Consider the following 15,817-nt stretch of genomic DNA (forward strand, 5'->3'; position numbering starts at 1 on the left):
GTTAAAACGCCCTGCAAAAGGGACTCGCAAGAGGACTCGTCATCAAAGCGGCTTATCTTTGTAGGCAGAAAACTATTAGTTCTTGTGGTAGCGGCTGATCTGAGCTACCCTTAAGTTGTGGCTGATGATTAGGGAGTTTTGTATCGGTACCTTGCTGTATCAGAAGAGCTAGGGCCACCTTTCGAGATCTGCACTCGCCTAGACAAGGTATGTGGCGGGCCCGTTTTAAATGGATGCTCTGGGATGCTTGGACTCAACTGTAAGGAGGGGGACCCAGCCTGTGAGGTGGTGAGCCTGTAAGCCCCTCGAGCCCCTGGAAAAGGGAAAAACTCAAGGCTCCAGTCAGCTACAGTACCTGGGCTGCTGTTGTGGGGTTTTCTCTTGTGACAGCGTTCCCATATCTCTAATCATCCATACCTACCTGACCTTTACCTTTACCTTACCTACTTCTGCCTCAATCCACGCTGACGCAACATAACATCCCCCTTTTACTTCTCCAAATCTCCAATCGACCTCGCATCAAACAATCGATCGAATACTCAATTATCCCGGACAAACCGACACAATGGATTTCGGAAACTTTGGAACCAACCTTGGCAAGAACCTGTCGTATGTGCTCCCCTGGAATTAACAAGATAGCACAGTTGCGCAATCTTGTTCCTCCAAGTGCTGGCCGTGATCGAACCTCAGGCTCACCATGTTCAAATAGCAACCTTGGGGCTTCTATCACCCCCTTTGCGTCGCGCACCTTCCAGTACACCAAGGAGCAGTTCGGTCAAACTGAGGACAAGGTGGGTTGAGCCGTTTTGCACTCTATCGCGCAGCTGGTATTCTTACATGTGGCCTACAGACCCAACTCCCTCCTGACTACATCGATCTCGAGAAGCGCGTCGATGCCCTCAAGCAAGCCCACCAGAAGATGCTTGCTGTGACGTAAGTCCACCGGATATCTGTCTGCGCCATCACATGCTAGGGGTGTTGGTGATCTAACATGCTTTTATAGCTCTCAGTACTCTAACGAGGCCTACGACTACCCCCCTAACATCAAGGAGACTTTCCAGGATCTTGGTCGCACCGTCAGCGAAAAGGTCAGCCTCCTCTCGTCTGCTACCTCTCCCGCCGAAGCTCAGGCTGCCCTCGTCGCTCCTCCTGCCGCCAAGCCTCAGCCTAAGACATTCAGCCATGCTGTCGCTCGCGCCAGTCTGGCTAGCAGCCAGCTCCTCCACCAGCACCACACCGGTGCCGGAGAGGACCCCCTCGCAACCGCCCTGGAGAAGTATGCGCTTGCCAGCGAGCGTGTTGGTGAGGCTCGTCTTGCCCAGGATGCCCAGATCCAGAGCCGTTTCCTCGCCGGTTGGAACACTACCCTCAACACCAACTTGACTTTCGCTACCCGCGCCCGCAAGAACGTTGAGAACTCTCGCCTCTCCCTGGATGCCGTCAAAGCTCACGCCAAGGGTACCACTTTCAAGCTGGGCGGCCATGCACATGGCGACCAGCCCCATGAGGAGCAAGAGTTGAGCCCTGAGGCCCAGGAGGAAATCGAGAAGGCTGAGGACGAGTTTGTCACTCAGACCGAGGAGGCCGTTGGTGTCATGAAGAATGTGAGTTTACACCCGAAACAGTCGAGCATCAAGCATGACCGTATTGACCAAACTAGGTTCTTGACACACCTGAGCCCCTGCGCAACCTTGCCGAACTTGTCTCCGCTCAGATTGAGTACCACAAGAAGGCATACGAGATTCTCACCGAGCTCGCCCCCGTTATCGAGGGCCTCCAGTCTGAGCAAGAAGTGCGTCGTGCCTCTGGGTTTTGAGCATAGACACGTAGAAAGGGGCTGACATGTTGTGCTATAGGCCGCTTACCGAAAGAGCCGCGAGGAGTCTTCTTAAGTTAGTGACAAAGGGATGTGTGATTTAATTATGCGTCGCTCAGACACGCGGCATGCAAACGCCGAGTCGGACTTTACGTCCATGATATGAGCGAACGCAACGCGTGCTGTGTTTCTTTTTCAGTTTTCTTACGTCAAGATCCAAGTCATATGTCTGGAAGGTATAAGATATTGTCTTGATTCAGGTATTGAGATATCAACCAACTCAAGATTTGAGGGCTTCTTTTTTCTCTTTATACTTGCAACGGACTTTATGAGTCTATTGCTAGCTCTAAGATGTAGAGACCTGGTGATGTGGTGTGAATGGATTCAACGATATTAGACCTGCATGATCTCGATCAATAGTTGACATGCAATACTGCGACATATTGTCAATGCAAAATCCTGAGTTTTCCCTGGCCGTGGTGAATATCTTTAACTACAACTACATAAGGTACCTATCATCTGGCATTGACTCGTCATGACGATGTTGAAGAGTCACGTGAGCACACACGTGCATTCTGGATCGTCAATGCTGGGGGCTAGAGTCCAATGAGGTCAATTCAATTTCCTCTGACCATCCCGTCAACTAAGTCACGACGAAGCAATTGCAATTGACCTCGCCAGGATGAGGCCAACAGCTCGTGTGTTTGCACGCTACCTAGAGGCCGGTACTCCCACCGGTCTCACTGGTCTTTGGACTCATGCCACGCCACGATCGACCCTCCTCTACCTGTACGGCACAACCCTCAGCAAGCTCCAGAGCATCCCCGAGACCTCCATGTACCGTCAATCCGTTGAGGCTGTCACCAAGCACCGCATGTCCCTCGTCGAGCAGATGATTCCTCCAGGTTACAACGAGTGGGCGGTTCGCGCCAAGGAGCTCGTCAGCAAGAACTCCTCTCAGTTCCGAGTGGCCAGCGGCCGCGTTGACGGCAGCGAGGCTCACACTGTTAAGCTCGGCGACAAGATCTTTGTGGTGGGCCGAAAGCACGAGGCGGGCGATATCCGAGTCGAGGAGTGGAATGGCGAAGAGGATGAAGGTCCTGAGTACGAGGGAATTCGAACACAAAGGGAGCGAGAGGACCAGGTTACTTGGGCAGAGCGCAAGCCTCTTGAGGATCATGAGAAGATTGAATGGGAGGATGAGCCTCAGATGACTGCCGACCAGTACGTTATTTCTGGACATTCATAACCGGAACTCGGACAGGCACGCTAATTCGCACGACAGGGTCCACGAGCTCGAGCAGAAGATCGGAGCTGGCCTTATCGAGGAAGTTATTCAAGTCGCCGAGGGCGAGCTTAAGCTAGTTGAGACCATGGAGAAGTCCAAGGTGTAAGTTGCGACGATTATATCAACAGTCTGGAATTCTTACTAATAGCTTATAGCTGGGAGGATCTCGAGGAGAAGCCCGCCCCTGGTCAGTGGACTTACTTTGACCGAATCTAAACAGAGCCAGCAGCAGAAGATGAAGCAATTGTAAAAGTAGAGGGGATTTATGTACATAGGATGATTATGCTGAGCTTTGTGATTGGGTCAATAGAAATGAACCTAAGAGCTTTACTGATGAACTGGGATGTGAAGTCATGGTATTAACATCTAACGGCATTTTAACGTGCTTCGCCTTCACTAAGCTGAGGTGCATTCAGTTTTCTTCCTGCTTGTTCATCGCGTCAAGTTAGGTATGAAGACAGTTGCAGCCGAAGTGTTTGTCTTTCTACAATTCGAATTAACGATATAAGCTACATCAGTGGGGCCTTGTGCCTTACCTACTAAGACTTTCAAGACTTCACATCGACCAGCATCAACCTCAGCATCACTCAAAATTCCACCACAAAATGGACTCCTTACTCGATCCGCCATCATTCTCACAGCAAACAAGATCAAATAAACGCAAGCGGCCAGAAACAACAGATGCCGATTTTCCAAGCTCACTGCCCCAAAGCTCCATCAACCCTCTCAGCCATTCTCCTGGTGTAGTTGCCCAGTTCGCTATCGCTGGCCTCTCAGAAACGGAAGAGAACCCTTCACGACGCATACGCGACTTTCCGCATCGCGGCATCTCATCGAATGAAGCCTTTTCTATTGAAGCTGAGAGTGATGAAGATCCGGAGACAGAAGGAGACGAAGCAGCGCGCCCAAAGTCTAAGAAATCCACAAGTCGTAAACGGGGCGGCCATTTTGATGTTCTCTTGCAGTCTATTCACTACTTTCTTGATCGAGGAGAGATAGCTAAGGCATCTCGCGCGTATGGCCTTATTCTACAATTGCGTCCGTCTGGTCTCCCTATCGATATTCGGCATCATGATCTCTGGGCCATTGGCGCAGAAATTCTCATGCGTGAGGGTGAAGATACTTTACAGCAAGATGAAAGCTCACATGAGAATCAACCGAAATCTACCAAGAGATGGGGCCGGGCTGCCAATATGAACAAGGTCAAGGCCTATTTCGATACCCTGATCCAGCAGCATCCCTATGACTACAAGACCCCAAAGGTCGTCTCAGCCTTGGACTTCTGGATTGCTCTGTTTAGCTGTGAAATCTACAATACGCATACCGAACATATACTGGCCCTAGATCGGCTGGAGAGCGAGATTGATGAAGATCCTCGCCGAGAGTCTTTCGGCAATGATGAAAGCATCGCAAGTGACGAAACAGACAGCGTTGAAACGGGGAAGCTTCACAAAAAGTACGAGCTGCGAGTCCAGGCATTATCCATCATGAAGGATATCACGAAGAGGATGGATGTAGTGATGCAGGATATGCCTTACTCAAGGAATCAACACTATCTTCGATTACGAGCCATGGCCTCTTTTTACATTGCAGATCTGATCCTTCCCATCAGCCCAGTCTCGCAGTCTCAGGCTGAAGAAGGGCAGAAAGCAAGACTAATGGAACAAGAGAGTGCCCGAAACCATCTGGAGAGAATAATCACATATGGAGGCGAGTTAGACAAAGCTGCATGGAATGCTTTGAACCCTTCAGGTGATGTCGAGGAAGATACTTCTATTCCACTATACTCAAGTCTACCGATTAGGGGTCTCTAGTCTTGTTGATGATCAACGCATCCTTCGGCTGTCATACTAACTCGTGCCGTTTTGGATAGGGGCAGATGGGGGAGCGGACGGAGGGGCAGAGGCAGAGGCAGAGGCAGAGGCAGATGCTCTTGATGTTGACCCTTTGTTAGCCCAGCGCTGGAGGATCAATGCCTGATTTGAGCTTCCCACCACGACACACCACTCTCCTCCGGGACTCCAAGCTGCCTGTCGACCCACAAAATTGGCAGATGAAGACTCCGTCTTATGTGCCTTCAATGGCTCATGAGGATCCTCTTGACTGTACCTCGACGCCCAGGTCTCTAGGGTCTCTGCGTTATAGTCACCAATCTCTTCACTCAGCCTGATTGCGTCTGCTCGGAAGGCGCTCGGAATGTCCTTGTCGGCCCCTGCGTTCCGGCCTTTATTAGAGTCCGTCTTGGGGGGTCGACCCTTCACAAGCCTCATCCAACTTGGATGGGGGACTGGTTTACTCCTGTCCTTGTTTGGGTCCTTGAGCATTTCCATGAACTCTCGGTACGCTAACAAACGTTCAAAATCCCAAAAGAAAACGTTTCCACCTGCATTGCAAAATGCTAAAACTGGATGCTGGTCCGGCACAAAATGTAACTTAAAACGCATGAAGAACTGCGGGCCACAGTTGGGGGTATGGAACTGGAGCAGCATGGTATACTGAGAAGGGCACTGAGGAGACATCGTTGGAACAAACGCTGAACGTGTGAGACGGCTCGCCTCATCGTAATTGGTTGGAACAGTTGTCTGAGCTGTCGGTGCCATGCTCTGGGGAGGGGGAGGGTTTGCAGAAGAGAAACCCTCTATTCTCCAAAGCGAGATAACATTGTCATGACATGCCCTAGATAGGATATAGTCACCATAGAAGGCCACGCTATACCGTGTTAGCATCCAGATCATCAGATATGAGCACAGGGCCTACCAATCAATGATACCACTGTGGACTGCTGAGGTCGAAAAGTGAGGGTAATGGACACGGACAGGGGTTGTGATGGCCTCAGTGGGAAGATCTGGGAGCGTCCACTTTGATGAATTAGAAAAGTCCGCCAGAAGCTTGTTGAAACATAGTTACCAGGTTGATAATCTGGTCATGTCCAGCGGACAGAATGTACCGGCCAGTGTCATGGAAAGCCTATCAGCAATTGTCAGCATTCAGGAGGAAGTCGATGTCGAAATTAGTAAAAATCTCACCAAGCTCAGAAGATCCCATGAATGGCCTTCACCGGCGAGTATAACCAAGCAGGGCCGGTTTGCGTGAACTGGGTCAAGACTCCAGACACGAATACTCGTGTCACCAGAAGCGGAGGCGATAATAGACGGGTCTGCAGGCGAAGTTGCTAGATCATTGACATCCTGCTTCAAATGAGTTTCTGTGTCAAGGCGTGACAAATTGGAGCTGATGAACTAACACCTCCATGGCCGGTCAGGCACTAGAATCAAGCAAGAAAGAGTCAGCGACTGCCATTGCACAGCATTTCCTTGGAATAGAGGATACCCTGTATAGTTTCCCGTTCACAACATCATAGATCTTGACTTTGGCATCGACTCCACCAATGCATAGGTAGGGGGCGCCTGTTACGGGATCTTTTGTCCAAGTACAACAGCATGCGGAAGCCTCTTCCTAGACAATGTTATCAAACCGCAATGGGCAGGTAGAGCACATTTAGCAATACCTACATCATCATCTCTGATCACCGAGAGGACTTCGCATGGGTTGTTGTCAGCTGTTTGAGATAGGGTGCAGATAACCACCTGGGCACGTGTGAGAACTCGTTCCGTCAGAGTTGAACAGGCTGAGGGGCGACTTACATGCTTTTTGCTGATAGCCGCAAAGACAGGTTGTGCATCAAGCGGCTGGTAGGGACAGAACTTGACATCGAAGAACTCTATGTTTCAGAAAAGATAGTTCTCGCGTTAGAAAAGACAATGCATTGACTATTGAGTGAAATGAAAAAAGGGGTTATACCAGCAACGTTGTCATTCTCGAGAAACTCTGTATCGTTCTATTGCATTTGTTAGTTTCAAAGACTCTATGGGGCTTGTTGATGATTACTTCTAGCGAGAACGAGGAACGAAGCTTGGGTAGCTCAAACGCATTCTCATCGGTGATAGCCATACTGGCTGGCTAATCAATAGCAACCGTTGAAAATTATGTTTTGGCGACGAATCTTAGATACGGCCTCACAATGTTGCACACAGGGTAGGATGAGAATCGCGGCGAGATGACGAGAGGTGTTTTCTCCTTTTGGGCGCGTAGACAAGAACTGCTTGCTTGCCTGATGTTGTCTCCTTGAAGGCTTTTAGTCTGGGATGCGAGGTTGAGAGGTTGACAACTAAGTAAACGCCGTTAACGAGAACTCAGGAGCAGCGTCGTGAGACAAGCAGAAAAGAAACAAAATCTTGAAGTCTGATTCGCGAATATCAGAATTAATAAATATAGTTAAAAAGCCACCATTTATCTTGCTTCGCCGTTCACGTCAAAAATCCAGGATCAAGAAAAAGAATCATTAACGCGGTGCGCGTCGAGTTGAATGATGCTACGTTAGTTGATGTTGTCGAAAGAAGGAGCGGCGACTAAGGTAACTTAGTAGGAAGAGTGGATCTGAGTGCTAAGCAAGCGCAGGCTCTGGTTGGTTGAATCAACGAGCGGGAGCTTTCATTGGCGAAGCAATCCATTCTTCTTCCCACCTCAGGCTCCTTCTCATCCATACTTCACCAAATCTCAACAAGCAGATACTCTACCATCAGACAGTCTGAAATTTGATTCTATAGAAATAGGCTGAGGAGTGAAACATCAGACTACGGTACGCAGACCAATGACAGGTACCTAACGTACGCCTCAACGGCCACCAACTTGCTTTAGGTTTAGGTTAGTTCGAATTATCAATGTCAAGAGATGGATCGTGATGGCCATGGAGCATTTCCTCCCGGTTACAGAATACTGTGCTCTTTCAAAACGTCTTCTTGCACTACATACCTATCACCAATCATTCCTCTTATTCCATGTCGTTCACATCCTAGATCCAGTCTCCATGGCAGAACCTGCAGCACCGCAGAATCATTCTCAAAGTCAGTTGCGCAATTGTTACCTCAGGAACACCAGCTTCCAAGTCCAAGAGCTTTGTGGCTTTGCATATCAAAGACAAAAGTAGAGCATCTACCCTCTTGGTGCCTCGTATGAGTCTTGATATGCACCACAGAAACGAATGTCGTGAGCTGAGACATCTTGTTACCCATACACCTCGAAATGGCGGAGCTGTGAGATGTACAGAATCTCACCTACCTCATCACCACCTCGCACAGCCGAGTGCCTGATCTCATCGTATCCGATCCAAACGTGGTGTTTTGAGGGAACTCACTGTCATTCTGACGCACAGTCACTCATTACACCCGCATCGTCGTGTCTCTGCCTCGTATCCGTCTCGCAATCCTGTGTGTAGCATTGATGCATGATCCCATGACCATGAGTAAATCTAGAAGCTGTACGCTTCATCTGAAGACTTTCCATTGTCAATGACGCTCATGATATCTGCCAGTTTCGATATCCAATTCAGGTTGCTATGCGGAGCCATCTCAGCAAACACACTTTCAGCCTGCATTCTCGTGACTACTGGCTACATTTTCAGGGCCAGAGTAGCATTGATGCACAAAGAATGGATGGCTACCAATCAAGCCTCCGTCACGCTAGCCTCACTATCGAGGGTCCTAGTTGTCGATCATAAATGTCAGGCAGGGACTTGCAACTGAGCACACCAAGCCACCCACCATGGCAGCACGGGCGTTGACGTGCTAGGGTGTTCAAGGGTCCTCGCAACGACTTCCCGATAAATTTCGTCTAACTTCTAGTGAGGGACACAAGGACTGTCTTGCAGTATCAGACGGTGCTCCATCAAGAGATGGGCTGGGCCGGGATTGAAGTCATCCGTCCACTGGTCCCTTATGGCTTGGGCAAGGGCGAAATGACCTAGCCACTCGTTGTCAGTTATCCAAAGGGTTGTGCGACGGGAAAGGCGCCGTCAACCGACGACCTCCAGATCCCGCGCTTGAAGAATGGGCTTCGGCCCCTAGACTACAGTAGCACCAAGACCGGGTCTTTCGATGGGCACGCCCTCAAAGATACCTGCCTGGGAGCAGAGCATTATCGAGGTGGCCACAAAAGCAACAACGGCTGCTCCCTCCGTAGTGATAACGCTGTTGCGTGAAGTTTCGAGGGATACGGCATGCTGAGACGGATGGGGGCATGGCATATTGTGGCACAACAGACAAAACGAAGTATCTGGTCATGCAAAAGTGTGACGATTAGTATTCATTGAGAGATAGGTAGAGATAGGACGTTTCTTGTTCTATGCTGTGGACTACCTATTATAGATGAGGCAACAAAGAATTGTGTCACGAGAGGTATATGCTGGTTCGGGTACAATAGTCCTGTATTATCTGTAGAAGTTATTCCTCATCTTGAAACACTGAATTGTATGTTATGTGCAGTAGCTGATGTATCCCTGAGTGATAATTGAGGAAAGTATCGGAGAAAACAAAGCCAATTCCTCGATTGAGAGCACAAAAAGCTCGATCCTTGTTTAAGCTCTGTTGTTTCGACATCGGAGCGGCGATTAATTGTGGTCCCCCTCTTTCAGCGATTGACAACTATTCCTCTTCCGTAGATGGCCGTTGATCTTACTCGTCATTCTATTCAACGTCATTCCTCATTCCCTTCCCCACCATCAAAAAGAAAGCCACAGTAAAGAGAGAATATGTACCGAGAGCAGACAAACCCATCAAAAGTTTGCACGGACCTTCGAGTCATGCGAACAATGAGGACTGCAAGCCATTTCCTTTCAGCTTTTCAAGGGTTGGTGGGCTTGGTTGGTTGTCCCAATTGTTTTCTCCATTCATTGAGTTACCGAACCGGATAAACCTGCAGCAGAGAGACTCTTGTTGTCTCTATTCTCAAAACTCGGCCATTGAGTGTCAAGGATGGCGTTGAGCTTCTTTGCTTTTTCCAAGACCAAGACTACATACGTAACCCAGTAAAGCATCGTGGCCACCCTCCAGAACTGCAGCCTCATTTCGAGTCTCCCTAGTCGAGGTACAGGATGGTACTGTACCTACATACAAACGGTAAATCCGCCGCCCGTCAACGGTGCATCCGACGAACTTCGGGGTTTCTTCACCATCGCTGCAAGTGGCATTTCGTGTCCCTCCTAGCCTTGAGCTTTTGTGTGATGGGGTTGGAATATACCTTGCAAAGAACCTTGTCTCAGGTGCATAAGCCTCCGTGACGAGGTACTTGAGGATGACGATCTTTTTTCGACAACAACATTGTCTCTCGAGTATATCGTTGACGATATCATTTGGGGTCCAGGGAGTTCAGGAACAGCTCAAAGCCAAGTCAAAAGACCAGGACTGGACTCAAACAATAGTCGAGCACTAAACTAACAAATCTTTCAGCTGTGACGTCGAGTGTGGACAACCTCTGCTTGTTAAACAGCAAACATTCATCGCAAACCAACCAACCAACCTTGACTCGTCAAGCCCCCGGTTAAGCCCAGAGGAGAATCTCATTTTTCATTTTTCATTTTTCACTCCCTGTTTTTGTCGAGCCTCACATACAGATACAGAGACAACACTGTTGAGTTCCCCATTCCCGGATGCGCGTTGCTCCGGGGCTATGTCCCTAGACTGGATTCGTGCACAACCCTGGCTCACAGTTGACAGCCATCTCTTGGTCTTTTTTCATATATCTCTGTGCTGCCCGCACTTGTTCATCTCAGCAGCAACAACTCAGTTTATTCTCATTCTTCATTCTCCTCAGTGCTCTTAGGCACCATAGAGAGAAATCTATAACTGCTAGGTATCTCAGTGCCCAAGCATCTCTTTACTTGACCAAAGTACTCTCCAACTTTGTCCATCATCGTCAACCTCGGTTTCTCCCTCAGAGATTCGTGATCTGTATCACCAGATCAGCAATTGCCTCATCTTGAGCAACTCCCAAACATTGTACTTCTATTCTAGTCCCTATCTAGTCCCTAAAACCCATATCTGTCAGGGCCTCGGACTTGATTACCGCGTCCGTGCCCTGTCGTCCAAGATATCTTCCACTACCCGCCTCTAGATCCACTCTGGCAGTTGACGCCAAAAGACACTATCTCAAGTTAGCGAGTTAGACCTATCGATGGTGGGAGACCTTCAACCCACTTACATCACTTCTTCTGTTCCTCGACTCTGATTTATACGCTGTTGAGTCCCTTCGTGCACTCGCTTAAACTCTGATCTCGAACGATCATCCAATATTCGCCTCTCCAGTGACTATCGATTGGTATTAGCCAACGTTCACTGGACACGCCCTGCCTGCATACTGCTATCTCTCGCTTTCAACTAGAACTTTACTATCAGGCCAATTCGTTGCGGAGCTCGCTGCTCTTGCACCGTCATCTCCATGGAGCATACTTTCTTGACTATACATAGTGAGTTATCTCTGTCCCAGTCTCTTCTCTCCCAAACCTTCACTAACACGTTTTCACCCAGATTTACATCCGGACGCTAATATCCTTTACGCGTCTGATTCCATCTTTGAAATTCTTGGATACTCTCCACAGGACGTCATCAATAAGTCTGCTTTCGAGTTCTTTCATCCGGATGAAATTCCATATGCGCGATCCGTCCATAGTCGCGGTGTCTTGCTGGACAAGGCTGCCGTCCTGCACTATGCACGTCTTCGCTCTCGTGATGGTCGTTGGGTAAGCAGTGAATGCTGCTTCTCAATCGTCCACGATATTATTTTTGCTTGTATAAGTATCTACCGGCGTGATGCCAAGAGTGAGAGTATGTTCACCGCAGTTACCTTGCCCATTTGATATACCCTTTTGCATATATTAATTTAATGTAGGACGTGCTCTGGACGCACCACAAGTCCGGCGTCTCTTCTCACGCTCCCCTCGAGACCCACGATATCACATGTTACAACATCTGTCCCCCAAGTTCAGGTTGCCACCTGTAGAGCGTGAACCCCGAGCTGCTCTTATCCTTAATCGGTTTACTAGAACATTGACTATTATGTTTGCAACCGATGCTGTCGCCTCCATCCTCGGGGTTCCTGCCGACCAAGTCCAGCATAAAAGCTTCTACGAATGCATTCGAGAGACCTGCTTGGATGATGCACTCAAGTGCATTGAGAGTGCAAAAGCCAATGATTCCATTGCTTACTTGCGATTCTGGTCCCGAGATCCACGACGACCCGAAGACTTCGAGGAAGAAGAGAGCAATGTCGATGAAGAGTCGACAATTGATGGAGTTAATGGGCGAAATGAAAGCGAGGGGCCTCGTCACCTTAGAAACGGCACCACCAACAGCCCGTACCCAGACCAGAATGGATCTGGAAGCGGCTTGATGGCTCCGAACCAGCAACGACGTGCCGAGAGCCGCCGCTCCAGCGATTCTGAGGGAGGTGGTGTTAAGCTCGATGGTGCCATGGATCTCGATTCGAACTCCAACGCCCACCGGGGCTCAGCAGGTCCCTCCATCAAGGTAGAACCCGATGTGGACATGCAGGATGGCATTACTTCCAACGAAATATCAGGTGAATCCCGCACTACGAGCTCCAATGCTCTGGGCTCTAGCTCACGAGCTACTCGTTATCAGACTCCTCTCACACCACAGTCGCCGCCACCACCTGAGGACAACGCACCCCAAGCACGCAGATCGCGTAGCCGCCCAGCACGACAGTTGGCACCTTCTATCGAGTTGGAAGCGGTCGTCTCATGTACCTCTGACGGTCTTGTCGTCATCCTCCGCCGAGCAAGACCTCAGATTCCCAGTGTTGAGCCTCCCCAAATTCCTTCTACCTTCGACCACGGTGTTTTCGCTGCTCCTTGGGCGCAACAACCTGTGTATCCCCGGTATCCTCACGAGGCTGTTCACAATTTCCAAGCTCCATATGCCCCACACCATATGCCATTGCGAAGCGGTATCCAAGCTGCCGGTGGGCCGCCTATGGATCAGCTCATGCAATCCATTAGAGATGTTGCTGTATTTGCTTGGGCCCTTGTGGGTATCAACGGAAACATAGCATCTTATGGTCATGGCCAGCCGTCAGGAGAGGCTCAACCTCCCGACGGTCTTCCCATATGGGACCCTGAAGCAGGAGACGCCTCATACGAAGGGCCTTATAACCAGGCTGCTCAGCGATGGGCTCAAGAGGCCCAACGACAGCAGCCATCGCTCCATCAGCAGGACTCGGTGTCAACTGAGTTTTCGATGGAGGGAACAGCAGACTACAGTACGGCTGGTCTGGGATATCAGAACCATGCAACCAATGGCCATGGTAATCCATGGTATTCACAACCATCAGCTCATCAGCGCAACCAAGAAGCATTTGCCCAGAACAACCGTCAACACCATCAGGATCCTTCCAACATGACGGCTTCTTCAGTGAACCAACATCCAAGCCAGTGGAGCGATGGACAGCATTGGCTTGGAAACCCTCAAGTTCCCACCACGTCAGCCGAGGATCACCATAATCCTACAAACGGATGGCATTAAGTGCCGTTCGAGGCAGGACCTATTCGAAAGTATTCTGGAGACGTATATCATTGATCATGAAATATTGAACAAAGGCAATGAGAGGGGAAGGGGTTGAATGGTGTGTTTGTTCATGAGCTTTGACTTTGCCTGTAACTCAAAGAGCTCAGTGGCTGTAGGCTTGTTTCTGTTTGGTCTTAACCTTGAAGAAGCTCTGAGTCGCACTGATGTTGTAGTGAGGAGAAATGAGATGGCGTAGCTGGATTCGTCAGACAATATGAATTAGGAAAAACTTGGAAGGTGGTTAATATATTTTGATTTCCCTTGCTCCTCAAACAAATGATTCCATTTCTCGAATAGTAAATGCGTGTTTGAATCAGAATTATTTGTCATTCAAGGGATCCAACTGAAATGGCTTCGCCCTTGAGGCCCCCCTGCCCGTACCTGAACTGGACGGCGCTGTGATTGGCTGCAATGAAAGGGAAGCTTGGGCCACCTCTCATCAAGGGGTCGTTTCTGGAGAGGCGACCGTGGAAGTTTCGCTGTTATTACCTAGAGATACGTACGTCAGCTTCATATTCATCAGCTTTCACACTTTTGAAACCACGACTTCTCTGTGACGCCGGAAAGATAGCCACGGTACTATCGCCATCAGCTCGCATTGCATAATTGATTGTTCAAATCGAGCGAAACTCTACATCAAGCTTATATCATGTCAGCTTCCAGCGCTCGAGGGCACTATGCCAACCCACCTTTGGAGGATGAGGACGACTTGATCGACCCTGATGATGGTAAGAGATCGCCCACCGGATCCTTATTGTTGCCGGAACATACAAAGCTCTGTTTTACACTCCGTGGGAACTGACCTATATCCAGCCGATCTCAACGACTTCGACGACCCTCTTGCGACCAACAACGCCCGTCAGCCCTTGACAGGCAACATTGGCTCCAGCTCATCATCGCGACCGTTGGACGAAGGTTATCTGACCTCGCGAATCCCCGGAGAAGACCGAAGAGCTCCTCAAAATACAATTGACGAGTCCGTATGGGATACACTGCGGCGCGACCTGCTCGCTGTCTGGGCAAAGCTCAGAGAAGTGCTCTACCCGCGCTATCTCCTGGGCGGTACTATGTTTGATAACGAGGGAGGTCTGCGCGGCGCTTATTCCAGCATCCGCGGCGCTGGTCTTTCAGGGACAAGGGAAGAACTCACTGGACTGGCGAGCCGTATGGTAGATGCTGAGGCTCTGCTCCAGAGCAACATGACTCCTGGTCTTCGCGACTGGGATCTCTGGGGTCCTCTGATCTTCTGTCTACTTCTAAGTGTTCTCCTGAGCATCACCGCTCGATCTGAACAGCGCGATGCCGTATTCAGTGGCGTCTTTGCCATGATTTGGCTCGGTGAGGCTGTCGTGACGCTACAGATCAAACTGTTGGGTGGTAACATGTATGTTTCGCTATCTGGGTTTGCTCATATGACATTCGCTAACTTGCTCAAAGCTCCTTCGCTCAGAGCGTCTGCATCATCGGATATACGCTTTTCCCTCTGGTTCTTGCTGCTATGATGTCTGCTTTGGGTCTGCACTGGATCGCTCGCATCCCCATCTATATCGTACTCATCAGCTGGTCTCTGGCTGCTGGTGTCAGCATTTTAGGTGGCAGCGGAGTTGTCAAGAACCGAGTAGCCATTGCAGTGTACCCTCTGCTTGTCTTCTATCTCGGTCTTGGCTGTCTGTGCTTTATCAGCTAGGCCCGGGCTCGTTATCAGGAAACGTGATTCGGTATTCGGTTGCTGCGATTTGAAAAGACGGAGTGGTTAAAAGGGTTGATTTAGACTGATGTATTCTTACTTGAAACGAACCGGAACCTGACTAGAACTGCGGTGTTGAGTGTTTCGGTGATGGAGTGGTGTCATGGACTGATTTCTAGGGTTCTTGAACTGTTCTTTGCAAACATGTATCACTTTTATCATGATATGCTTTGTCGAATATGGCAGTTTGTTTGTTTTCCTAAAACGGAACAGATCCTGGCGCGATTAACGTGGAGATACGGTACCGAGCCATTGGGTCCTATCTTATCCTATCCTATCCTAGTTTCAGAGATCTCTGGGCATATGAAAGGCTGATAACATGAAATGGCCACGCATTCACGAATCATGCTATGGATAGCTCATGAACTTGCATTTGTCGTGTGACAATTGAACCTAGAGCAAGGCTACAATCCCTGCTCCCGGAGCAGAAGCACTAGGTCGGTACGTTAGGTATGAACTGGCGGGCTTTAGTCCATTTAAAGATCGGTCAAGGTAGTCAATGTTTTTGTTTAAAGGTGGAACAAAGCCATGGTTAAGGGTCAGGTTTCAGT

General features: G+C 49.4%; 6 protein-coding genes across 10 annotated transcripts; 5 read left to right on the forward strand and 1 right to left on the reverse strand.

Moving 5' to 3' along the window:
* The first annotated feature begins 270 nt into the window (after positions 1 to 270).
* Positions 271 to 2,349, forward strand: FOIG_06712 (uncharacterized protein). Of its 4 annotated transcripts, XM_031205892.1 has the most exons (6): positions 344 to 609; positions 710 to 791; positions 851 to 933; positions 1,004 to 1,604; positions 1,661 to 1,792; positions 1,857 to 2,349. In XM_031205892.1, the coding sequence occupies exons 1-6, from the start codon at positions 566 to 568 to the stop codon at positions 1,890 to 1,892; spliced, it is 978 nt and encodes a 325-aa protein (XP_031064616.1). In that variant the 5' UTR covers positions 344 to 565; the 3' UTR covers positions 1,893 to 2,349. The 4 variants fall into 4 exon arrangements, with proteins under 4 accessions (XP_031064618.1, XP_031064617.1, XP_031064619.1 ...); XM_031205894.1 differs by having other exon boundaries at positions 271 to 609; positions 710 to 933; XM_031205893.1 differs by having other exon boundaries at positions 271 to 609; positions 1,661 to 2,349.
* An 87-nt stretch (positions 2,350 to 2,436) lies between these two features.
* FOIG_06713 (uncharacterized protein) lies at positions 2,437 to 3,624 on the forward strand. The gene is made up of 3 exons (XM_031205896.1): positions 2,437 to 3,040; positions 3,102 to 3,206; positions 3,260 to 3,624. Exons 1-3 carry the CDS (start codon positions 2,499 to 2,501, stop codon positions 3,318 to 3,320), a joined length of 708 nt encoding a protein of 235 aa, XP_031064620.1. The 5' UTR covers positions 2,437 to 2,498; the 3' UTR covers positions 3,321 to 3,624.
* Positions 3,625 to 3,709: 85 nt separating this feature from the next.
* FOIG_06714 (uncharacterized protein) lies at positions 3,710 to 4,918 on the forward strand (the record flags this gene model as incomplete). Its single annotated transcript, XM_031205897.1, has 1 exon — positions 3,710 to 4,918. One exon carries the CDS (start codon positions 3,710 to 3,712, stop codon positions 4,916 to 4,918), a length of 1,209 nt encoding a protein of 402 aa, XP_031064621.1.
* FOIG_06715 (uncharacterized protein) lies at positions 3,790 to 7,485 on the reverse strand. The gene is made up of 10 exons (XM_031205898.1): positions 6,993 to 7,485; positions 6,906 to 6,942; positions 6,749 to 6,825; positions 6,617 to 6,691; positions 6,435 to 6,560; positions 6,349 to 6,369; positions 6,131 to 6,292; positions 6,012 to 6,071; positions 5,862 to 5,962; positions 3,790 to 5,813 (listed from the first exon to the last, which is right to left on the reverse strand). The coding sequence occupies exons 1-10, from the start codon at positions 7,053 to 7,055 to the stop codon at positions 4,955 to 4,957; spliced, it is 1,581 nt and encodes a 526-aa protein (XP_031064622.1). The 5' UTR covers positions 7,056 to 7,485; the 3' UTR covers positions 3,790 to 4,954.
* A 2,211-nt stretch (positions 7,486 to 9,696) lies between these two features.
* Positions 9,697 to 13,806, forward strand: FOIG_06716 (uncharacterized protein). Of its 2 annotated transcripts, XM_031205899.1 has the most exons (3): positions 9,697 to 11,403; positions 11,465 to 11,761; positions 11,826 to 13,806. In XM_031205899.1, exons 1-3 carry the CDS (start codon positions 11,376 to 11,378, stop codon positions 13,475 to 13,477), a joined length of 1,977 nt encoding a protein of 658 aa, XP_031064623.1. In that variant the 5' UTR covers positions 9,697 to 11,375; the 3' UTR covers positions 13,478 to 13,806. The 2 variants fall into 2 exon arrangements, with proteins under 2 accessions (XP_031064623.1, XP_031064624.1); XM_031205900.1 differs by having other exon boundaries at positions 11,465 to 13,806.
* A 186-nt stretch (positions 13,807 to 13,992) lies between these two features.
* On the forward strand, positions 13,993 to 15,576 carry FOIG_06717 (uncharacterized protein). The gene is made up of 3 exons (XM_031205901.1): positions 13,993 to 14,247; positions 14,333 to 14,903; positions 14,957 to 15,576. The coding sequence occupies exons 1-3, from the start codon at positions 14,169 to 14,171 to the stop codon at positions 15,204 to 15,206; spliced, it is 900 nt and encodes a 299-aa protein (XP_031064625.1). The 5' UTR covers positions 13,993 to 14,168; the 3' UTR covers positions 15,207 to 15,576.
* The last annotated feature ends 241 nt before the right edge of the window (positions 15,577 to 15,817 follow it).

The sequence above is a fragment of the Fusarium odoratissimum genome, assembly GCF_000260195.1.
Source record: "Fusarium odoratissimum NRRL 54006 unplaced genomic scaffold supercont1.9, whole genome shotgun sequence".
NCBI lineage: Eukaryota > Fungi > Ascomycota > Sordariomycetes > Hypocreales > Nectriaceae > Fusarium > Fusarium odoratissimum.